The 25,201-nt window shown below is 34.7% G+C and overlaps 1 protein-coding gene across 3 annotated transcripts in view; it reads left to right on the plus strand.

Annotated features, from left to right (window-relative positions):
* The window catches only part of Vha100-2 (V-type ATPase subunit a family protein Vha100-2), a 37,154-nt gene extending 12,403 nt beyond the window's left edge, over positions 1–24,751 (plus strand). The window contains exons 1-14 of one of the 3 annotated variants that reach the window (XM_077401439.1): positions 2,690–2,841; positions 12,386–12,526; positions 14,446–14,625; positions 15,134–15,262; positions 15,376–15,458; positions 16,199–16,325; positions 16,586–16,762; positions 17,522–17,734; positions 18,145–18,358; positions 18,462–18,888; positions 19,361–19,488; positions 19,582–19,814; positions 20,178–20,572; positions 20,802–24,751. In XM_077401439.1, the coding sequence (XP_077257565.1) occupies positions 12,410–12,526; positions 14,446–14,625; positions 15,134–15,262; positions 15,376–15,458; positions 16,199–16,325; positions 16,586–16,762; positions 17,522–17,734; positions 18,145–18,358; positions 18,462–18,888; positions 19,361–19,488; positions 19,582–19,814; positions 20,178–20,572; positions 20,802–20,898 (2,520 nt within the window). In that variant the 5' untranslated portion in view covers positions 2,690–2,841; positions 12,386–12,409 and the 3' untranslated portion in view covers positions 20,899–24,751. Of the gene's footprint in view, positions 1–2,689; positions 2,842–4,178; positions 4,370–12,385; positions 12,527–14,445; positions 14,626–15,133; positions 15,263–15,375; positions 15,459–16,198; positions 16,326–16,585; positions 16,763–17,521; positions 17,735–18,144; positions 18,359–18,461; positions 18,889–19,360; positions 19,489–19,581; positions 19,815–20,177; positions 20,573–20,801 lie in introns of those variants that run through there. The other 2 variants (XM_077401440.1, XM_077401437.1) reach the window with 2 other exon arrangements.
* Positions 24,752–25,201: the final 450 nt, after the last annotated feature.

Consider the following 25,201-nt stretch of genomic DNA (forward strand, 5'->3'; position numbering starts at 1 on the left):
TGTTTTTATTAAATTTATAGGCTTTAAAAGTAGAATAAATATGAAGTAAATTACATTTTTGAAGAGATAAATGTATTATAAAATTAGTACAAACGTAACAAAATAATAAAGTATTAATAAACTACGAAACAACGTTTAAAAAAAACATAGTAATTATTAATAAAAAATTAATTACATTAATTAAATTAATTGAATTATCAAAAAATAGACTCGTAAAAAGTACAATAAAATTTTGGAACATAATTGTCTTTGAGAATAGTTCTCGAATTTCAGATTTCTTTTTGTTTCCTATAATTAACTTTTGAAAGTATGCTAGTTGTAGTTCTAAATGGGCAGCGGTAGATTTTGATTTTCTCCTATTACTTTAGTACTTTTTTGTAATTTTGCTGACAGAAAAGATGTTTTAAAAAAGAGATAATATAAGGATTATTTTTTTCTACTTTTATAATCTTAATGTCTGTCATTATTACAATCTCATTCTCAGTTGTTTTTAAAATTGTTGCCAAGTAAATTTGCTAGAAAAAGATTTATTTATTTTGTATTAGTAGAAGACTGTTACAATACTTTCAAGTTGTGTGACGTTGTTCCAGTAGAAATACTGCGACACTCACTGTATTTATTCATTTATGACTCTATTCATCCAGCAACTGCAACTTATTCGGTTTAAAAGAATAAGAGTACGATATATATGTCTCGATTTGGGACATTGTGTTCACTGGGAGGAGATGATTTTTCAGCTGTGATTAATTAAAGAAGCTATTCTGTGGAATTGTGTTCAAGAATATAGAAATGGATGAGAAATGGAGATTTTTTGTTTATTAATTTTAGGTAAATCTCTTAGCGCAAAAGTATCTCGGTAAATAATGTCATTTCCTTTTCTAATTACGGAGTATCGATGTTTCTGAAGATTTTCCGAGTTGTCTCTACACGTTGCATATAAGTAACTGTAAACAATTGCAAGACAACGATTTTTTTTTCGAGAAATAAGTTTGTATACATATATACTATGGAGCTATACGAGCGATAGGAAAGTAATCAGAGAGATAACGAACATCTATACAAAGTGTGTTATACAAAGGTAGCACGACACCCGCGACTTATTATCATTCGCCTTATCTGGATACAGTATTTAAGGAGGGACAACAGCGGCGCGAAGTTTGTAAAAACCTGTAAAAGTTTTTATACACTGTCCTGTTGTTGTAATAACATTTATAACTCACTTTTACATTAAAATTCAATGTGAGTTACATTAAAATCTAATCCAAACGCATATATACCAGTGTGCAAATATACATATATATACATATATATATATATATATATATATATATGTATGTAGGTCCGGAAGTATGTTCCGGGACTTTTATTTTTGATATCGGTATATTCCGGGACATTTGGCAGTTTCCAGGACTGTCCTGGAAAAAATTGATGTCCTACGGCAATTTTCGGGACAGTTTTTTTGAATCTGATTACATATATAGCGTTATATTCCAGGACTGTACATTTCAAAAAACGTAAACAGTCCCGGAACATACCTCTGGACCTACATATATATATATATATATATATATATATATATATATATATCCTTAGTGAAACAATTATTTTTTACGAAACGATGAGCCCGTACTTGAAGATGACCCCAATCAGCGAAATGTTCTGTGAAGAAGTAATTATTTCGATGGGAATAGCCATTTACCGTTTGAAATCAATTGTATTCTGCTCGTTTCGCATATATTCTCGTGTCGTTATTTTGTTTGTCGCATTTTATCTCAATCAGAATTATCTGATTCTAATAAAACTGCTTTAACAAAAATATTTTTTTCACGATTAGATACTTGACGTATTTTGTTCCGTGCTTCGCGCCGGATATGCGCACGTAAAATATAGCGGAAGAAAAATTCATTGTTTCGCAGATAATACGCGGGTGACGAATATAATTGGGGTTTATCGTGTAATTCACGAGCTACGATTATGATTTATCGAACGCCAGCGATTCGCTGCATCGCACGTAATTACGCGCGACCAATATTGACTTCCCGTTGTTCCGTTACGCGCTTTTCTTATCTCCTCTTATCTCACGTTGCAATCCGGAATTACGTGCGCCTTTCAATTTATAACACGTACGGCATCCGTTGCGTATGGAAATAACCGTGAAAAATGCGTTGAAATATTATAGTTACGTTCTCCAAATGAATGCGCCGTCGAAAATCATCGCGGTATGGATCAAAGATAAAAATATTAGTATACTAAAGATAAGATTTGTCTATGAATGACGTATCTTAAAAATGTCATTCATGGACCTTATACGTATATATATATATATATATATATATATATATATATATATATATATATATATGATCGTTATCTGTAGCTCATTTCCACGTCTTTTTGCTTCTTCACTTCCGTCATGTTCATTGGATCAGCGTGACTGCCAGCGAGATCGATTCTCTATGACAGCCTAGAGAGTGTCGCAATCACGTGCCGTATACCTGCGCGACGATTCCGCGATCAGGTATACGCATGCAAAAACAGCCGTGTCGCGCACAAAACCGCCGGCGACACAAAAGAGACAGCGCTCTATCGCAATCCGCTCTTATCTGCTGACAGAAGATCGTCACGAGTTCTGATTCCCTCTCTTCTTTCCACACCCGCCTCCCTTACCTCCTTACGCACTCGCGAAGGTGGGATTTATTCGTTGTGTCGGATCTAGTGTCGGATCAAATCAGTCGCGAGCATTGTACCTGTGTGACTGGTGGAGTAGGGCTGGAGGCTTAATTCGTTGTGCCGAGCTGCCTATACGTGTCCATAATTCAAGTTGATTAGATTTTCAACGAGGTTTGTTCTTTTTTTTTCTTAAATTACGAAAAGAGAGGTGTTCTTCAATAAAATTGCTTTTTAGAGAATACGATCCGCACAGTTAACGTATCCGGAAATGTGTTGCGTTCTCCAATCGCGTTCGCCAATCGCGAAAATTGTCTAATTAATCAGTCGCGCGATAACGAGATAAACTCGCAAATAGCTTCTAAAGGCTGCTTCGTTAGCTGTCTTCCTTTATATTATTATAATCGTTATTGTTTTCGATGATTTTAGCTAGAACATATATTATACGTGCGAATACATACGTGCGTTATCTCTACATAATTAACATGCTCATTTGCGTTTTCTTGTTGCTCACCGTGCCTTGACGTAGTTATTGACACTGTTGAAAAATCTTAATTAGTCGCCTGTCGAAGGCGACTAGTGAACCGAACAACAGCGTATCTGTGTTTGAAGATGTGCCCGAGCGTACATAATATAACGCCTGAAGACGGCGCGCTTCCGTTCGCTATACTTCACAGACGCTCAGAAATGATTTACATTTTTCGAAATTTTATCGCTTTTCCCGTTTTGCTTCAAAGCCGCAGAGACTCGTGCGAATATTTTGACGTTGCTCAATGCGATTTAAACGTTTCGGATAAGACAAAAATAATTGCCGGCGTTCAGAATTTGAGGATTTGATGGTAGAGTACTTCTTTTCTCTAATCATCCCTAATTTGGCATTATTGCGCGATGCACAATTATCTCTAAAAATACATTTTTCGACATTTTTTTTTCAGAAAAATGCTTTGGCATATTATAAGTCATCTAAATTGCAATTTATCTGGTATAGCTTTCCAAACCAGTACATTGCAGTAAATTTTTTAATGAAGTTAGAGGAGTAAAGCTCCAAAAAAAAGTCACGTAGTTAGCTCATAACCCAAACAGATAAAAGACGTCATAAAGACACCTTAAAGACATCTTTAATGTCTTTTAAACATGCGTCGGGCTATTTCGCGCGAACGGCATTTCTTCGTGTCACCTTTCGTAGGAATTTTATCTTCGGGCTTTCCGCGTAGAGAGGAACCATTTTCTCCGCCGGTTGCACACGTAACGTAAAACGTAACTGATACTGGGTCGACCGCCGCCGGACGTTGGTCTGCATACCCGACACGCTGGATTGATTCGAACGAGCATCTGCCGCGCGTACAATGAGCAAGCTTGTCGTTCGCGTTTCCTCCTCTCTCGTGCGTCGTGTCGCCGCGTCGTCGTCGTTCGTAGCTTATTGTATTGTGTTTGGCCCATGGCTCGTTCACACACGCCACGTTGAATCGGACTCAACGGCGAAGTCGTAAAGTCCGCGATAGTAGCGAGACGCGCGCCCAGTCACGCGGTACCCATTGTGCTCGCTTGAATTCGCTTGTATGAACGTTACCGTACGTTACGTTATTATTTTTCTCTCTTTTTTTTGTTTTTTCCGCAAAAGTGCGCGTAACGCTTATCGTCGCGGTAGTGCTCCAACTGAATGCGACCTTGCGAGAACGTATACATATTATACTATATCAGTGTGAGTCGAGGATTTTACGCTATTTCTATCTGTCCGTGCTTATAGTGCGCGGACCTCACACCTACAGCTTAGCGATTCAATAAATGCAATCTGTATTAATTAAATATTATGAGATAAATCACTCACGAATGGTCCAAAAGTGACATAACGATTTAAATTCGTTTTGTCAAGCAAGAGAGCGATCGTATCCTCGCAGGATCTTTGTTGCTTTCGAGCGACTTGCTGATAATAATAATCGAACGAAGTGCTTGCGAGGCAATCACGTGAACCTGTTTTCGCTTAGATCTATGTAAAACGTCACGTATGTACATATTTCTGTAAATTTATATTTTAATTCTTTTAAGTTCTGGACTTACGCCGCTTGCGAACTGATCGATTCAATGAAACACCTTCGATTTAAGGAGGTTCGATGGCTACAACAAAATGCAGAGAGTTTCATGAAATTTTAATATGTTGTTCTGGAATGCAAAATAGAATTATGTGAATTTTTTAGGAATTTTTCACCGTACTGTTTTGAAAAAAATCTCTAAAAACTTAAAAAGTACAATTTTTGGATTAGATTTTTTTCAAAACGGGACGGTAAAAAATTCCCCAAAAATTCACATAATTCTATTTTGCATTCCAAAACAACATATTAAAATTTCATGGAACTGGCTGCATTTTTAACATAGGTTTTTATGGGAAATGATATATTGCATATACCTTCAGAATGAAATAAGTGCAAGAAAAAATGCAAATGATAAGGAAAGAAAAATATGCACATGTAACTTAATAATTTACAAATAAATGAGCGAAAGAAAGGGGAAGGTTACCGCACATTTCGTAGAAAAATTAATTATTAAAGCATAAATTGCTTGATTTTTCGTCTGCTAGACTGCCACGGTCGTGAACGACGTGAACAGCAGCACGCATTATACGCACGCGGCGACTAATCAGAGCAATCCCCTTCATTTCCACTACTTCAAACGCTAGTGCGCTGTTTCCAGAACCCCCGCGTCCCACTACTTCCTCCGATGAAGCCATCGAACCTCTTTAATTGAAATGACAATCTTGAGTTTAGATCTTAATCTGGATCGAATTATGATGTTTATTCTAAATATTACGAGTCATCCGGAATTCCCATGCGTTATATATATGTATTAGAAACTTGCTTCAACGTTATTAACGCGAGATAGTCGATCATAATTGAGTAAATGATATGCTAAGTTGGGATAATATACCAATAATTCACACGGATGAGTAATATTTAAAGCTTAATTGAAGAAGCGTACTACCATTTGCTGCTCGAGAAACTTTATTTTTTTCTTGTGCCGCACACAAAAAAAAGTGTCAAATCAGCACTGATATACTTGTATATGTATACGCAAGAATATATAGTTTTCTTATAAGAATTTCAACTTTTTATTTCAACTCTTTTTTTCTTGACTAGACATCACAGACGCGCGCTTCGCGCGCTCTATTTACTTAGCTTTAATATTACACACAACTGTCAAAATATGCTATGACAGCCGCTTACAAAGTTAGCGCAGCAACAGAATCAATCAGCATCGCGGAAAAGAGCCAACAAAGCAATTCGAGACTTTCGAGAAGACTTCGAGAGATGCGAGTATCGATTTAACATGCCTTTTTTTAGTTTTTTTAGAAAGGATTTAACTATATAAAACATCGTTTAACTATATAAATGACTTCATTCAAGCAAGTTTTCTTAGTTTAATGCAATATAATCTTATTTCAAGATTATATATATTCTTGCGTATTAGTGTTGATTTGACACTTCCTTTTTCTCTTGTGCCGCAAAAGATATGGTTTATTCGTTACATTCTCATAAAATATTCGGATAACCAGAGTATAACTATACAGAGTGATCTTGAACTAATTGGTCAAAATCAGGGATTCGATTGGGCTCGTTATAAGGTTGAAAAAAGTTTCCATAAACGTTAGTTCAAAAACGCATCCGAGATCGCATATTATCAACAGTTGCGAAATTATAAGAAATAGGTACGCCAGGAATCTTTGAGCGTGTTAGATATTCAATGGTTAGACGGATAGAAGCGTGTGTTTTAGTTAACGATGGACATTTTCAACAATTTCTGTAAATAAAAATAAAGTTTTACCTTTTATGGCCTTCCATTTTTCTAAATCAGGTAGATATTAATAATCAGAATAATAAATTTCTTTCGCCAGTATATAGAATAACAATTAAAGTAATTTAAATCGACCTGACTGGCAATATATATATAACGTCTTTTCGATATGAACATTGAAAAACTGTGAGCCAACTTGGTTTGTCGGATTCACACAGCACTTTTTTTTCAGATCAATATCGAGACATTATTAATTTTGACCATGGTTTTGGTCAGTTGATGTAATTTCTAAATTAAATAGTTTTTAATTTCATTGCGAAAAATATTACCCCAGCCAGGGTTTGAACCTGGAACCTCCCGTATACCGTGCGGGTGTCGTGCCAATTCGACCACTGGGGCTGTGGTAATATTTATCGCAATAACAACTGTAAGATGGAGCACCGATTACTAGGTCGACGGTGTATAATAAACAGAATAATAAATTTCTTTCGCCAGTATATAGAATAACAATTAAAGTAATTCAAATCGACCTGACTGGCAATATATATAACGTCTTTCCGATATGAACATTGAAAGAGAAATTTATATCGGAAAGACGTTATATATATTGCCAGTCAGGTCGATTTAAATTACTTTAATTGATATTAATAATAATTAAATGAGTTGTAACTCTTGCGGAATGCGTTTTTGGACTAAGGTTTATAGGAACTTTTTTCATCCTTATGACGAGCCCAATCCAATCCTTGATTTTGACCAACTATTTCAAGACCACCCTGATATTTACTGATTGTTTTTTTTCCTTGTGATTGCCTATGTCACAGAATGTGCATCATGTCATAAAATATCTTGTTTTTCTTTTTTTTCCTCTTTGAATAGGTGCGTGCGTGCGTGCGTGCGTGCGTGCGTGCGTGCGTGTGCGTGTGCGTGTGCGTGTGCGTGTGCGTGTGCGTGTGCGTGCGCGTGCGCGTGCGCGTGCGCGTGCGCGTGCGCGTGCGCGTGCGCGTGCGCGTGCGCGTGCGCGTGTGCGTGTGCGTGTGCGTGTGCGTGTGCGTGTGTGTGTGTGTGTGTGTGTGTGTGTGTGTGTGTGTGAGCGAGCGAGCGAGCCTGTTTTTACTATTTTTTCTTTTTATGGCGCTTCTTGTTGATGTCCAGCTGTCTTTCTAGCCACGTTTGATGATTTGTCTGAGGGTCTTTTGGATAATATGGCTTTCTGTTTCTTGCCATCTTTACAATTCTGATATTTTATCCATTCTTTTCATCTATTTTTGATACATGTTCCAGGCTCGTTTTTTTTACCTTATCCACCTGACGATGTCCTGGATGTCGTTTTTGTTATTTCTGTGTTTGGAATTCTGTCTCTGAAGATGTATCCCGTAGGTAATGCTTCTAAAGCGGGGAACAGACTTTTGCATAACGCATAATACGTAAGCATAAGAAAACTGATTGGTCTATTTCCTTATGCCACATGTGTATGGACCAATCAATTTTCTTATGCTTACACATTATGCGTTGTGCAGAAGTGTGTGCTCCCCGCTTAAGTATACTTTTCATTTCTGCAGTACGGACTATGCAACATAATCCGTACTGCAGATTAGGCTCTTAGTTTTGCAGATATCTCTGGTTTTCGCTGCATAGGTCATTATTGGTCGAACACAGGTTTATTATCCTGATCTTGGCCTCTTGGTTTCATACAAGTGATTGTTTTGACGTATGTATAAGATCTTTCAGGCACATTCTTATCGCTTTATTGGTCTGGTTTTGATTTTCCTGTCCTGATTGGCAGATATTTTTATTCTCAGTATAGATATCATCCGTTGCATATTTCTATTCCCAAGCAAGATATTACCCATTACATTGTTCCCGTTAGATATTTGTTGTTTTCTCCGATTGTTATCGTATCGCTCAATCGACGTGCGCTCTTTTTTTTTTTCGAATAATTCTTGTCGAGCGTGACATCTCGCGAAGCGTAATCTCACGTAGTTAGTAGCTATAACGACAAGTATATGTATATGTATATGTATATGTATATGTATATGTATATGTATATGTATATGTATATGTGAAGAACCTGTTGCCCCCGAGTTTATTAGGGTTACAACCTAATCAGCAACCATAAGTGGTTGTCTCTTCTCCCCCTTTCTTTCATTTTGTTGGATTTGTCATGCTCTCATTCTGTACATTTTCTCTAGGCAATTATTCACAAAATATAAGAAACTTCTGTCTTTAATTGTTCTCTGTTCTCACTTCCTCTCTTTTTTTGTAACGATGAGCGGAGGTGTGACATTGTTAAAATGCTACGATTTGTCTACTTTCGCTGTACAAATGTATCGTCATAAAACTTGAACTCATACTTACAATCTCACAGGAAACCAACGCCCGTCCGCCATCAATTCACCACAGTTTTAGCTATTTACCAACTTTTCGCACGCAATGTTACATTTTACGATTACGCTCTCAGCCACATTTGGCCACATTCGATGATGAGAATATTGAACGTTATTGTACATATATCTATACTTAAAATTTTTTGTCATTTAATTAAGCAAATTAGACTTTATTTTATGGCAGACTATTTTTTGCCACAAAATTAAAGAAAACACTTTTTACAATATTTGTAGAAAATGTGCAGTGAATCGTTCGTATATTTCTTAATAAATATAGCAAAATTTAATAATTTCTCGGGACGATTACGATAACTTTGGTCCCTTGATTTGACGATGGTTTCTGGTAGTATTTTTTTACGTTAAACAAAAAATTATATATGTTTTATAAGGCTAACTGCTTTAATTTTCGAGATATACAGTGTTAAAATTAAAAATAAAGGAACAATTGCGATAACTTTGGCCTCTGAAATGTGTGGAGGAATTATTGGCGAAGACACGGAAAAAGTAGTAAAAAATTCTATTATTAATATTTGTTTCTATTTCCAAATTTTAATTTCAAGTTTTTAGAAATATAGGTTTTGAGTTAGATTGGTTTTTTATGCGGGGGAGGGGTTCCCCTGCAAGTGGATTACGATTTACTTTTAAAAAACGTAAACAACGTAAGACATTAAGTCTACCCCACTTTGGGTTACTTATAGGGCAAAGCAAGGTCTATTATTGTACGGTTCGAGTTTTCAACTTTCCATGCGAACCGAGGTCTATCCTCACTCACCCCCGCCTACATGTGTACGGTCTATACGGTCTATACACACAATCGAAGTATTATTTAAAAATTTACATGATTTATTTTTAACTTTAACACACTATATCTCGAAACTAGAGCGGTTAGCCTTATATAAGACCTACATAATTTTTTGTTCAGCGTAAAAAATACTATCAAAAACGTCAAATCAAGGGGCCAAAGTAATCGTATGCCAATTTCTTGTTAATATCAATCATGAAAGATATGTAGAGTCACACAATAGTTATTTGTGTAACAATAAGTGCGGGAAGTTGAAAATTGGCACCCGCGTGCGGGTGATTGCACTCGCCTTGAGAGACTGTGCGGGAATGAGATATTACCGCATTGTTTCGAGTGGTGTGTGGAATTGGCTATTTGTCGCACAAAAAACACGCGCGTAATGGGCCACTTTCCACGCACGTGTGATATAAGAATTTTACTGTTAAGTTTACCCTTACTCTACATTTTAATATCGATTGACGTAACAATTGGAATTAATTTGTAAATATTAAAAGAGTGAAGTATGCGAGAGAGTTGTCCTTAATATACATTGTGAGCGTGCATCTGCACGTGTAATAACGAGACAAGCCACTTAGCCAATTGCAGACTCTCGTGCGACCAAGTAATAAGAGAAGGACTTGCGACAGGCGCGGTATTAAATTTAGCAAGCTTCTAGAAATTTTGCTGAACTACTGCCCGCTAGAATGTCCTCCTGGTATTGTCTTAAAACAATATATTATATAACATATTGTCTAAATTGATCTTTAAATTGATATCTTGACGTTAAATTGCAATGAAAAGGATACATTGTCGCCTCAGAAATTACGAAATGGAATGAGTACGTTAACGAAAATTCCGGTTGAAGCGATCAGATCTTGAGATGTTAGTCGAGTCGATAACACGTTAGTGTTTCAATGTCCTCTTTATAATTAGCCACGGCAATGGTGCCCCGATAAGAAAGTCCTTAAAATTGCTTAGAAGAATGCTAATCTTCGATACTTAAAATTGCTTAGAAGAATGCTAATCTTTCGATATTTGCAGTTAATGAAGCTATAGGCTTACTCACGATGTAAAAATAGCTTCAAAGAAGATATGGATGGATGCCGTATCAAAAAATGTTAAGGAACGTTTGAAAATTTTAAGGAACGTTAGTTGATGTTAATAATTCACTTAGTTAATTTCTTTTATGATTCCCCTTATCGAACGATTACAAAGACTGCTACTGTGAGAAGAAGATTATACTGTTTTCCGCCATGTTTTGTCATTTTAGCATACGTGACACATATTTTTTGCGGACGCATCTTCGATTTTTACGAATTTTCTAAAATTCTATAGGTTTTTCGAATTGCTTGTTATGCCATCTAAGACTTTGCTTTCCTCCTCTCGAACTCGATACGCATAGTTTATATATTGCTAATTATCTTACCGCATTTGAGAACAAACGTAACGTCAGCGTGTAACGTCGGCGCTACTTTTTTTTTATCCGAGTTGACGAATCGCGATAAGAGCGAGAATTTAACCCGGCGCGACGAGGGTGTGCCGACGCGAGTGTAACACCTTTATTCACGTACATATTTATGGAGCGTCTCGCTTATCTGGCACTCCTGTTTACCCTCGCGTCTCCGCCTACTACGTGGAAACAGAGCGCCGCGGCCGTAAAACTTTTCATTTGAACTTTCGGCGATCAGATTGCGTCGAGTATAATGACTATTTTAAATACGATAAATTTAAACGATGATTAAAATACATGCATTTCCCGTGTTGCATTTTGTGTGGCGGTATTTGTGTTTGTCGATAAATAAGCACGCGTACGTACTAAATTCGATAGCGATTCCTCAAATGTCGTTCTTGTGAGAAAATCTTTGATAGGAGAAAAAGAAGAGTGTGTTTGCAAATCAAATATTGGCGGTTTCCCCGTCGACGAGGAAAGTCATTTATCACGGTTTTCTGCGTTCTTTTCTTTCTGAGTTTCGTCTCACTCTCGTAGTCGCTGTTTTAATTTGAATAAAAGAAGTTTGTGAATGATCTATTCGGAAATTTACTTTACAATATATTGATTTTAGTCTGCTCCGTTTTTCACGTGTAGTTTTACACTCCATGTAGTTTCTTTTAAATATATACAGCAGGATTTTCTGCTATTTGTATTGATTCGTTTACCTATAGCAGAGATCTAGAGACTCTTTCTTTTATACATTTTATTAAGATCTTACAAATATGCGCGTTAATTAACAGATATTTAAAATATGTAAAACTGATGTTTCATTGTAGTGGCACGGCGACCTCGTTTTTTATTTCGCATATTTTTGTGACGTATTTATTGATCGATAATAATGTGCGTGTCGTGCTAACAAGACGTGACTACAATTGCCTTATCTTGTATCAATGTTTGCTCGATATCTCCGTCGATTAAGATTCACGATTCACTTCTCTTACAGTTTTAATGTGTCTCTTTTACTCACGTTTTTTCTATATTTTTTAGAAATAATTAGCAAAGAAAATATTTTATTAAAATATTTTAGTTTGATAAATTGATTTCGCCGTATTAATATTTCCGCTAAGCAGTATTACTCAAATTGCAACTTTGTAAATTTATTTGGACGAGACGTACGTTAAAATTATAATTTTCAGGAAGTTAAATAAAAATCGCGACTTTATGAGCAACATAAAAATAGCTCAGATATGGTTGTCATGGACCATACCTTTGTTATTTTCTGTTATATTTGATATAAGCTGCAGTTTAGAAGAAATATTGTCTTTCTTGTCACAGGATAAGAATTAAATTGCTTTGAAAATGGGGGCGATGTTCAGGAGCGAGGAGATGGCCCTTTGCCAGCTGTTCATTCAGCCGGAGACGGCTTACCTTTCTGTTTCCGAACTTGGAGAAACCGGTACGGTGCAATTTCGTGATGTAAGTTGAATTAAGTGTAATCTTCTCCATCGATGACTTTATTTAATGTAATTAGTCTGACTAGTCTGTAATTACTTATGATGATTTGTAGGCCAGTCATATTAGACATCGAACCTTCCAATTACTCTTTTCAGGTTGCAACCACCATGAATCGCTTTGATTTAAGGTGCTGTAAGTGGGATTAATTTTGCTTCGCATAATTAATGCGCATTAAAAAGTTATTAACAATATTATCAACAAAAAACGCGATTTTTTTTATTTTTTCTCAAATATCTCGAAAACTAAGCAAGATAGGGTAACTAACTATACGTACCTTTTTTGTAGAGCATAAAATTATCTACAATAATGATCTAAACAACATTTATCGTCAAGTCAGTCGTTTAGCTTGCACGCGCCGTCAAAGTCCGAGACTCGGATCTCGAAAACTCTTGTCAAAAAATTACGTAAATTTTAATAAAAAATAATTATTTTAGTGTAAAACAAGCGTTATCCGCGACCTGTACGCAATATTGGATAACTTTGCGCGTCAATAAAAAAATCAGCGTTTGTCGTACGAAAAAAATACAAGGGTCCTTTTTTGTTGCAAATTTCGTCCACAACAAGATGCATACGATACAATTTGTTTCAAATAAATTCTAAGGTCTGAAAACAGCGAAAAACTAAGAGTAGTCCAAAAAATCAAAATTTTTTGCTTACATAGCTACAAACTAAAGAAAACGGGTCTAAAAAATCGGTTACACCCTGAAAAGTATTCTTTGTAGTTCTCAAATGATGTGTGATTTTTTGGGAATTTTTAATTCTATATTAAATGACTGAAAAAAATCATCGACGCAACATCAAAAAACGATGAAATCGAGGGTTTTCGAGATCCGAGTCTCGGACTTTGACGGCGCGTGTAAGCTAAACGACTGACTTGACGATAAATGTTGTTTAGATCATTATTGTAGATAATTTTATGCTCTACAAAAAAGGTACGTATAGTTAGTTACCCTATCTTGCTTAGTTTTTGAGATATTTGAGAAAAAATAAAAAAAATCGCGTTTTTTGTTGATAATATTGTTAATAACTTTTTAATGCGCATTAATTATGCAAAGCAAAATTAATCCCACTTACAGCACCTTAAATCAAAGCGATTCATGGTGGTTGCAACCTGAAAAGAGTGATTGGAAAGTTACCCCCCTAAATTAGTCTAATATGACTTCCTTAAATATGTCAGCTGATGCGTTTAAAGTTATTTTAAAATTATGTTTTTTTGTTTTGGGATGAGAAATTCATTGTCTGTTATCTTAATTATTATATTTTATAATAATTATTATGGAGAAAGGGGGAAGAAAAAGCGTTTCTTTCTTAAATAATATTAAATTTCTATATTAGTTAGCATAGGTAACTGCAAAAATTCCGCAACTGATCTGTTAACTGCAGAAATATTTAATTTTAAGAATATAAGAATTCTATCAAACTATGAAATACGTAATTATACTTGTAACAATATTTGTTTAACAGATTGAAGTAAATGATTAGATATGGGATTAATAACTAGATATAGAATGCTATCTTAATTCTTTAACACCGAGACTTAAGTGTTATGTTTACTTAAACACCTAAAAATAATTTATTTAAAAAGTTACAAATTTTGTTTGAAAATATTATAAATATCTTAATTTTACTACCTAAGATTTATATACTTTGTAGTATGTAAATTGTATATAATAAAATTAAAACATCCTAATACTATTATATAAAGTTTATAAATTTTGCGTGAGATATAAAACCATTTAATGCATTTTGAAGTTGTATCCTGTAAACAGTCAGGTGATTCAATTTTAATGGACTGCACATAAGATTCAATTTTAATGAGTACATTAATGTTCTTGACTACATCGGAAACTAATCATATTGAATTTTGACGTAATGTCTAGCTGAACGGCGACTTGAATTATTTTCAACGGAAATTCGTCAACGAGGTCCGACGATGCGACGAACTGGAGCGCAAGCTTCGGTACATCGAGGCGGAGGTCAAGAAAGACGGTGTACCAATCCCGGATAATCTTACGGAACTACCGCGCGCGCCCAACCCACGTGCAATTATCGATCTCGAGGTAAAAAAATTTCCTCCGAAATTCGTCGAAAGCTTGTTTCGACGTAGGTATACCGCGTAAAATAAATCTGAATAAAATAGCGTCAGGCCCGAATCGTCGTGTTTTATGACGATTTAACGATTATATGTTCGTAAAATGCGGTATTAAAAAAAAAAATGTTTTACATTTTCTATGATAGAAAAAAAATATTTTTAAACAGCTACGTTACTATAAAATAGAAAGATGAAAGTTTTTTTTAGCACATATTATAACAAGCATAAATGCCCCGCATATATATGCGAAATGAGTCAGCGTCAGTGAGTGTTTACGTTAAAGTCGGATTTTATGATAACGTTGAAAAATAACAAATGAGAATTGATATTCCAAAAACTCGTGCTTAATATTATTATTAATTGTGATTACATAAAAAAATAGCAGAATATTTTGTTATTTACAATATTGATATATTCTCTTATTGCGTGTTTATTGTATGTTCGATATATATCAATCGCATTCTCTCTCGCAACAGGCGCATCTCGAGAAAACAGAGAACGACATACAAGAGCTGAGCCAGAACGCGGTGAACCTGAAGAGCAACTATCTCGAGCTGACGGAATTACAACACGTGCTCGAGAAGACGCAAGCGTTCTTCACGGAGGTACCTAAAGTAGTTCAGCAGCTTTTGTTCGTAGCGCCGTCCTCCTTCGTGTAATTGATGTTACCGTTTTGTCGAAGAATCAAGATTCGTTTCTTCTTCTTCTATATCAACAGGAAGAAGCCAACGATTCGATCACCAAGGCGCTCATCAACGAGGAAGCACTGAATCCCGTTGTCTCGATTCGCGGACGTCTGGAGTAAGTTACAGTTTTACGGAATCATTACTCAAGCCGGTTCTTTTTCGCGTGTTAAATATATAACGTTAATATATTAAGCTCGCGTGTGTGACGTTTAATAATATTAAAAGGACGCTTTTGACGCTTTTGTAAGCGACTCCCCATGCGACTTCGCTATACTTTTGTACGCGCGCTTATTCCAACGGGATTTTCTCTGGAATATAAAAACTTCTGCTATATTATTATACATATTTTATCTCTAAAGAACCATTTTAATTATCAATTTAATTATGTAATTAATTCATTGCGATAACATAAATTTGAAATAAGTAAGTTGAAAAAATATAATGAATAATATTTTTGTGGGACAATTTTTTGGATAACTTTGAACGTAATAAAAATAAAAATTAAGAAACTTTTTTAAACGAAAAATTGCCTTTGATTTATTGCTTTATGTAAATTGTATACAATTTTAGATAATGTGTGATAGATAATTTATTTTGTTATATTTGGGTTTATAGAAAAGAATTTTAGAGATAAAGATTTCAAATACATCAATTTTCTCTTCAAATAATTTTGTTTTATATTACTTGTTTTTGAATGATAAAAATTCTTGTAGCATTACAATTAAAAGTGCGTGCGACAAATGAAATGAACTGTTATACTTAGAATTAGTGTATGTCTACAAGCAATAATTATATGACGCAATAATGTATTACTTGATAAATTATGATGTTATAATGATATTTAATTTCTTGCAGATTTGTCGGTGGGGTAATAAATCGCGAACGAGTTCCAGCCTTTGAGAGAATGCTTTGGCGTATATCACGCGGAAACGTTTTTCTTCGGCAAACTGAACTTGATAAGCCGCTGGAGGATCCGGCTACGGTTAGCTTTCATCCTTATTTTATTTTAACACATAAAAATTACTTAATTTATTATATTTGCTAATCTTTGTCGGTTATTTATACGCGTGAAAAAGGTGGCACACGCAATATCAAAATAAAACTAACGGACCTCGAAAAATTAATTTAGCTTTGTTTTAAGGACGTTCTCTCGTCCTTATACTAGAGAAAATCGATTTTCTTAGGATTTTCTTGAAACACGTTTATCGATGCGTTTGATCCTTTTTATGCGATTGTTTTCAGGGCAACGAAATCTATAAAACGGCTTTTGTGGCATTTTTTCAAGGGGAACAATTGAAGACTCGTATTAAAAAAGTCTGCACTGGCTTCCACGCCTCGCTCTATCCGTGCCCAACCAGCCATGCAGAACGTCAGGAAATGCTGAAAGGTGTGCGTACACGGCTAGAGGACCTTAAATTGGTGAGATTGTTGTGTCAAAAGAAATTACAAATGTGTAATACTTAAATAGTATATTATATGTATATATAAATGTGTGTATCCTATAAATATACTGTTATATCATAACTTTATTATTAATATTAATTATTATTGTGGTCCCAGAGAAAAATTGTCTATATATAATTATGTATAAAATATGACTATACCTACATGTGTTTTCTTTCTCTTGCATAATCTTTGTTTGTATATACAAGAAAAATACTAAGATAAATAATTGAAAAATAATTGGAAAAATAGTTTTTGCATTATTTTTTTACACGAAGGTAAACTTGTGATTAGATTATATAATGCATATATATAAAATCATATTTTGTTTATAATTATTACATTTTTGTATATGATTATATAATGATGATGATATATATGTTTACATGTATATGGACAATTTTTCCTCATTTCCTCAAGTCACTTTCTTATTAAAAAAACAATGTAAAAATTATTCTTTTAATTATTTTTTAATTCTTCTTTTTATTATTTTTCTTGTTTATACGTTCAGAGATTATACAAGAAAAAGAAAACATATATAGAAATATTTTATATGTATTTAATTACATATGAAACAATTTTTGGGGGATTAATTTTATTTTTTAATATTACTTGGCAGATTTTAATTAATAACAACATATAATTAAATTGAGGAAATATTTTAATTAATATTTGATTATCTAATCTAGGCAATGAGGAAATGTCTTATTGTATTTGAATAACTTTTCTGCTAAGGTACTAAATCAAACGCAAGATCATCGCCAGCGTGTTCTGCATAACGTAGCGAAGGAATTACCAAACTGGAGTATCATGGTGCGAAAGATGAAAGCTATTTATCACACAATGAATTTGTTCAATATGGACGTGTCGAAAAAATGTCTCATCGGAGAATGCTGGATGCCTATTTCCGATCTCGGGACCGTACAAAATTGTCTTACAGAAGGATCGGTTAGTGTACATATACCTATAAAGAATATCCAATAAAATTATAACGTGGACTACATTCTTTTTGTTGCTTTATATATTTTAAAAATAAAAATAAAAAAATTTAAACGGTTAATGTTACGATAATTGACTAGACTAGAAGCAATATTGTGTTAAATAAAAATATAATTTTTTTGCCAGACATAATAGAAGAAATTTCATTTATTGTCAATAAGAAACTTAATAAGATTATAAATTATACTTGAGTTAATATTTACAAGTGGATTATTAAGTTCCAAGCAGCTGAGCTTATAGAAACAGCGTCAAATCCGTATTTCGCTAAATAATTAACTTATAATTTGTTGCAAAGCAAAAAGTTTTTGTATTGTTTTGTATATGATCTATTGAACAAAGGAATATGGGGGTTTTTTTAGCGACAATGTGGCAGCTCTATACCGTCTTTTCTCAACGTGATCCACACGGATGAAAATCCTCCGACGTTCAACAGGACGAACAAGTTTACGAGAGGCTTTCAAAATCTAATTGACGCGTACGGTGTGGCATCGTATCGCGAAGCTAATCCGGCACTTTACACTATCATTACGTTTCCCTTTCTGTTCGCCGTTATGTTCGGCGACGCTGGCCATGGTGAGTAAATCCGAGCGAACAAGTGGAACGATGAACAAATATGTGAGAAATAGATATATATTTTGTCAAGTAATCGTTATCGGTATGTGACTTTTTGTGTTAGGGCTGATACTGACGCTTTTTGGTTTGGCTATGGTGCTAATGGAGAAAAAGATCAACGCGCAAAAGTCCGACAACGAAATTGGGAATTTATTTTTCGGCGGTCGTTACATCATCCTCCTCATGGGTTTGTTTTCCATCTACAGTGGTTTTATCTACAACGACATATTCGCAAAGTCAGTTAACATATTCGGATCTAGTTGGAGGGTCAGGTATTCGTACACCGTCGTGAGAGATAACAAAACGCTAGAATTGTCGCCAAACAAGAACGAGAGTTACCTACAATATCCCTATCCTCTGGGTGTAGACCCGGTTTGGGCTCTCGCTCACAACAAAATTGTATTTCACAATTCGTTCAAGATGAAGCTGTCGATTATTCTTGGCGTCGCGCACATGATCTTCGGCGTCTGCATGAACGTTGTCAATATGGTGTAAGTATCGTAATCTTGATGAAAGAAATTAAGATCCAGACAGCACGCATGTCCAAAATTGGGACATAAGAAGTCTTGAAGACATCTTTGAGATGAAATATTGTCTAAAAGATCTTATGTCCTAATTTTTGACATGGTACATGCTATCTGGGGAGTGATTGCAAAAATTGTACACTACTGTTGAAAGAAAATGTAGATGCGTTTCATATATAATACACGTATGAATGTCGAGCAGGGTACGTCAAATTGTGTTCTGCGTTTCTGCGCCAAAGAAGAATTACGAAAGATTAAACGATATTTTTTTATGTGTACCTATTGCCATAAGTGATATCTTGAGATAATTCGATAGAAAGCATTTCCGTGAATTCCTGTTCGCATAAAATACTTTTATTCTTTCCGAAGCAGGTTTGATTAAAGTTTTCGACGTTGATCGACGTTTTGTACATATCGCGCATTGTGACCTTTTTTTCAGACATTTCAAGAGATATGCCAGCTTGTTCCTTGAATTTCTACCACAATTGCTCTTCCTTGTATGGCTATTTTGCTACATGACTGTCTTGATGTTTATTAAATGGGTTTTGTACGAGGCTTCGGCTGAAGGTAAATATTAATTTATCTTTAAGTAAGTGATTGCAATATACATATACACACATACATAATTTCTGTGACGTAATGTGATGCTTTGTAATGCAGATCTAAGACTGACACCAGGTTGCGCACCGTCGGTGTTAATTACATTTATTAACATGATGCTTTTCAATGATGCCGAAGTGCCTGATGGTTGTTCCCAATACATGTTCGAGGGACAGGATGTCTTGCAGATGGTTTTGCTTTTTGCCGCCCTCTTGTGCGTTCCTGTTATGCTTTTCGGGAAGCCATTATTTATTCTATTTTCAAAGAGACATAGGACATCAGGAAAGATTTACGTAAGTAACTTGTTATTTTGCTTTGTACCATTTAATTCCTATTACTTAATGATTTATTTTATTGTACTCATAATTTTTAATAATAAAAATGCGGCCTTTGATTTTTACCTTACACCATATAAGCGTCACTTGTACATATATACGAAATTAGTAATTTCAGCAAGCTATTAAGCTCATTAGATCATCGCAAATATCGGTGATATATGTATAAACAAAAATTTAGCAAACAATAGCTAATAATATTAAACGTCTCGAGATTGATGGATCATAATATTAGATGAAATGGGAGAATTGGTGTTTTGTACTTAATCACAAATTCAAATGAAACACTCGGCTGATGTTATACGTGTGTTGCTTTCCCAGAGTAATGGTAGTGCATCCCAGGACATCGAGTTGCAGGCCCAAGAACCGCCGGACGCTGGGACCAGCAAGGATGCAGCGGCGGATGATCACGGTCACGACGACAGCTTCAGCGAGCTGATGATCACTCAGATCATCCATACCATAGAATACGTTTTATCCACCGTTTCGCACACTGCCTCCTATCTACGATTATGGGCCCTGTCGTTGGCCCACTCTCAGCTGTCAGAAGTGCTCTGGAACAGAGTGTTGCGAATAGGCTTAGGCGCCGCGGAAGATCAGTACATCAACAGTATTGTCCTATTTGCCGTGTTCGCTGTCTGGGCCTTCTTCACCGTTGTCATTCTCGTCTTGATGGAGGGCCTCTCGGCGTTTCTTCACACGCTTCGACTTCATTGGTACGTGTGACATACCAGGCTGTTTCAAACTGCGCTTTTTTGATAAAGTGTTTTGTTTCAAGGGAAGTTAAAACGAGTCCGAAACTGTTTAAGAAGGAAATTATTAATAGTTTTTCTGTTGATCTATTTACTGACGTGGAGTGCTAATTGATCAAATTTAGAGAATTAAGGCATTTTATTATCGTATCCTGCTGTCTTCTATTATCTTTTAATAACATTTATGCTTTAGGGTCGAGTTTATGAGTAAATTCTACGAAGGCTTAGGACATCCCTTCCAACCATTTTACTTCAAGAGCATCTTAGATGCAGAGGATATCGAGGAATAGATGCTGCCGCTAGTCTTCACAGCAATAATTGTTAGATATATAATTACTGAATATTATGCGCGAAAATTTCTTTATTTTAAATATTTTCATATACGCGAGGCCTTGTCTTGTTGCCTAGGAAAGTACAAGAAGGATTAATTGCCATGGATTGTTTTAAAGGAGTGTGACAATGTGCCTTCTTCAACAATTATAGTTATATTGATCACGTGTCTATGTACATTGGTCAAATACGCACACGATATATAATTACAATAAGAGAAGAAGAAGAAATATACGTTTTCTCAATACTTTTTACACGTTGATAACAATGTCGATCGAGAAATTGGCGCGCATTATAAAAGTTTATTTTAGATATCATTTTCAGTTTTTTATTTTATTTAATCCACCAAATTTGAAAAGAGAATTTATTTGCGGAGCCGGCTCTAAATTTTGTTGCTAGTAAATTTTTGCTAATTTTTATCTGTTTGTATATAATTCTTTTAAATTACTTATAGTTTAATACTTTCAAAAGAGGAAGTGCAACAACGTCTGCGCTTAGTAAAACGAATTCAATTGGTTTATCAATTATTTCATTTTAAGATATAAGATCCGCGATTAGAGTTAACTCTGCTCGTCCAACGTTAAACGACCATGATTGCGGTATTATTTCAACGGAAGCGGAAAAGAGATATGAAAGACGCATATGATTCAGCAACTACACTGCTGCTGATGTTGCCGAGTGCGCGTTATATTCATTCCATTAATTACCTAGTAACGTGGACATGCCATAGTCGCTGTAGCTCGTCATTAAGCACGTCGCGCGTTGTAATATTTTATAACGTCGCGCTTATAGTTCATTCTCCGCGCAGAAAAGCTGTAATCTGAGCCGTTGTAATTATGGCGCTACGATGAAGAAATTGGAAAATAAAGAAATTATGTGTTGATCCGAATCGTGTCCCAAATAACATGCATGTCCCAAATCGGGACATATAACGTCTTAAAGACGTCATTAAGACATCTTAAAGACGTCATTAAGACGTCTTAATGATATCTTTAAAACGCTATATGTCCCGATTTGGGACATTGTGTTTACTGGAGTGCCGCATCGTAGCTTGATCGATGCTCGACGGACTCAGACAAGCGGCGAAATGTACATTCTTGTATTACTAGAGTACAAATCCTCCCGAGTGATTGGTAACCAGAGGTATTCGAACTTGCGCGAATAAGTTACCATAACAACTGTATCCACCATTATAGGTATATTAATGCGACGTGTCAAAAAGAGAGCGATGTGTACACACTACACACTCGTGCGCGAGGTATTCCCGAGATCCCGATTTTCTCTCGACGACGTGATTTTTAGTCGATCTTTATATTATAAAGACGTCAAACATCTTCGGCCTATATAAATAAGGTTTAAAATAAGGGTCTTCTCGTGAATGAAATTCACGTGCCGTGATTGAATAACGAAATCCATTTAAATATTTGCTTTGTTTTTGCAAAGCTAATTAATTTACCCAATGTTATCTCTTCCAGTGCCGAATATCAGTTGTGGCAAGAAATGATGGTTGAAAATCTTCCATAAGGAAGAAAAGAAATTTTTCTTACGGAAAGATTGATTCCTAGTTTAACTTGTGAATTCAATTGAAATTAAGATCGAGATCTCTGGGATATAATTTGTGTATATATATATATATATATATATATATATATATATAGAGAGAGAGAGATAGAGATAGATAGATAAATATTCAATATATATTTTATCAATGTGTTAAAATAAATTGATGAGTATTGCATATATTGACGTGTTCTGCATGATTTTTTTCTTCTGTTTTTTATTTAAATTTTCAAAGATATTATATTGACTGTCATTTAAACTTACTTACGTGCGTCACGTAACTGAAAAAGAAAAAAAATGTTGATTAATTACTTGGTATAGAAACGGGGAATGTATGAATCTCATTTACAAGTACGCAACGAATGTTATACATATATAGATATCCTTTTTAGACATTCTTTTTAAGAAAATGTTACGCACAAAGCTGTCCCGCATTTCTCATTAGCTGAACGTGCGTGTATTTTTATAATTAGTGTATAATACGCTACAAATTATAACACAGACTGGATTTATTTTACATATTTCATAGATTATGAATATTAAAATAACTCCGTTGAAAATATTAGCGGATTAACTCTTTAAATTCCGTGTACTTTCAACAGATTTGTATGCTTCTTTCTCTAAAAATGAAAACAATTATCCTTAATTTTTTTCTTTTGCGTAAAATGGAAAGATTCTTTATTGGCAAACTTCGAAATGCGATAATTAACGTTTGATTAAATACAGAAATGTGTCATATTGGACGTTATACATCTTTTGTCTGCTGTAGCTTTCACATAAAGAAACGAAGAAATTACTTTCAATTAGAAAAGGAATAAAAAGATCTTAAAGCATTTTAAACTTTTTCCAATACAAGAAAGTCGTTTAATCAACTTTTCCTGGTCTTCATTTTCTTGCTATTTAAGACATCCTGTCTCCGCGCAGAAACAAATGAAAATTCGTAAGCCTTTTCTAATTAGAACGACTTGTATGACGTAACGTGTTGTATCCCCACTGCTTGTAAATAAGTCACCGGGAATTTGCAATTAGGACACGTCCAACTGTTTTACGGTGCGTCCAAAGATGGTATCAATTTAATTAAAGTCTAGCGACGATAATTAAATCGTGACCGCCTCCTTGTGAAAGAATTCATCATGATATGCAAAATAATGCGTCAATATCAGCCGGCTTCAATACCGTACAGGCTGAGAAATAAAAACTAAGAACAAAGGATTCCGTACACAGTTATCACAAGTAAATAGAGATGTGTTATTTTCAGTTGAGTTGGATCTTGGTAGCCTCTAATAATATTTTTATTTACGTTGCCTGAAGTAATGAATGTTTTCCTTAATATTTACGCATAATAATGGTTATTGCGATGAAATCACTACATGCGGCAGTCGAATATTGATTAAATTAGTCAAATTGGTAAAGACGCCAGTCACAGATTGGAGGGAGGTCCAGATCTTCGAACCCTGGCTGGAATAATATAGTTTTTGCAATAAATCTTGTAGTGATTTAAAGGATGCTTATTATTATTATTATTATTATTAAATCGATTTAATTATGTGAATTTACTATTCGAACTAGACTGTGTTTTAAGACTGATAAAACAATTGATGCGTAGTTTGCTGAGTAGAAAAATGCACATAAATTTACACAAAAGATATTAGGCTACAAAGATCCAGCCTAGCCGAAAATCGTGCATATCTATAACTTGCTTGTGGTATTCACATATTGATCAAATTCCACTTATTATTGTTGATTTTATAGTTAATCAGACATTTAATGATTACATTTATTAATGCAATTACGTTATTAAGATTTAATATTGCATTAATAATTAATATATTTTGTTTAATTAATTTAATATATGTATATTAAATTTAATTTAATGGTTGTAAACTCCAAAATGGTTACCAATTTTGATTAGACAATTATTTTTTTTTAATGATTAATCAGCTTCTCGCTTTTAGAGATATAAATGTTTATTGAAAACGTGTGCAAAATATAAACCAAGGTATCAACGAAATCCGCTTCGTACGCATTAAATCGATCGCGGATTTGCTCTTCAATCGACACGAGGAAAGAGCTCTGCTGTCACAAATTGTCGCGAAGAGAGATATGAAAGCGTAATAAAAAGTTTCTGCTTATTTAAGTGAAATAATCGCGCTTCCATCGGACTTTGTCTAGGAAATAAAAACTTGAAATTAATATCTGTCTTTATTGCATGGAAAAAGTGTATAAAATAAAAAAAGTATTTATTGTTTCGTACTTTTTGAAAGCTATTTATTTGATGTTTAATACAATCGGAGAGAATGTTTTTATAATATTTATTATATTAAATAATGATTGGTCTCGACGGTTATAAGTTTAAATAACGTGTAATCACAAGAAAATTTGATTAACGTAATGTATAATAATCATCCCTTGTTTATTATTTAAAGAATTTTACGAAAGTTCCAAAAAAATGTTATACGCAAACTATTCACCGGAACTATTTACAAAGTTATACGGGGTTGAATATTGCGGATCGCTATGCCGAAGTCAATCTCGACGAGGGCGCAGATATCGGAGGACTTCTATTAACTCGAACTAACAGCTTTGAAGCTATTCGATCGTTATTGATCGCACGAAACTCTCTCTTTCTCCCTCTCTCGTGTTTCGCGATCTTCCACTTGGAGCACGACGGCATGGCATGGCATGGCATGGCACTTCCGCCAC

The sequence above is a fragment of the Temnothorax americanus genome, unplaced genomic scaffold (assembly GCF_048541705.1).
Source record: "Temnothorax americanus isolate GAGA-0224 unplaced genomic scaffold, ASM4854170v1 Scaffold142, whole genome shotgun sequence".
In the NCBI taxonomy this organism is placed as follows: Eukaryota; Metazoa; Arthropoda; class Insecta; order Hymenoptera; family Formicidae; genus Temnothorax; species Temnothorax americanus.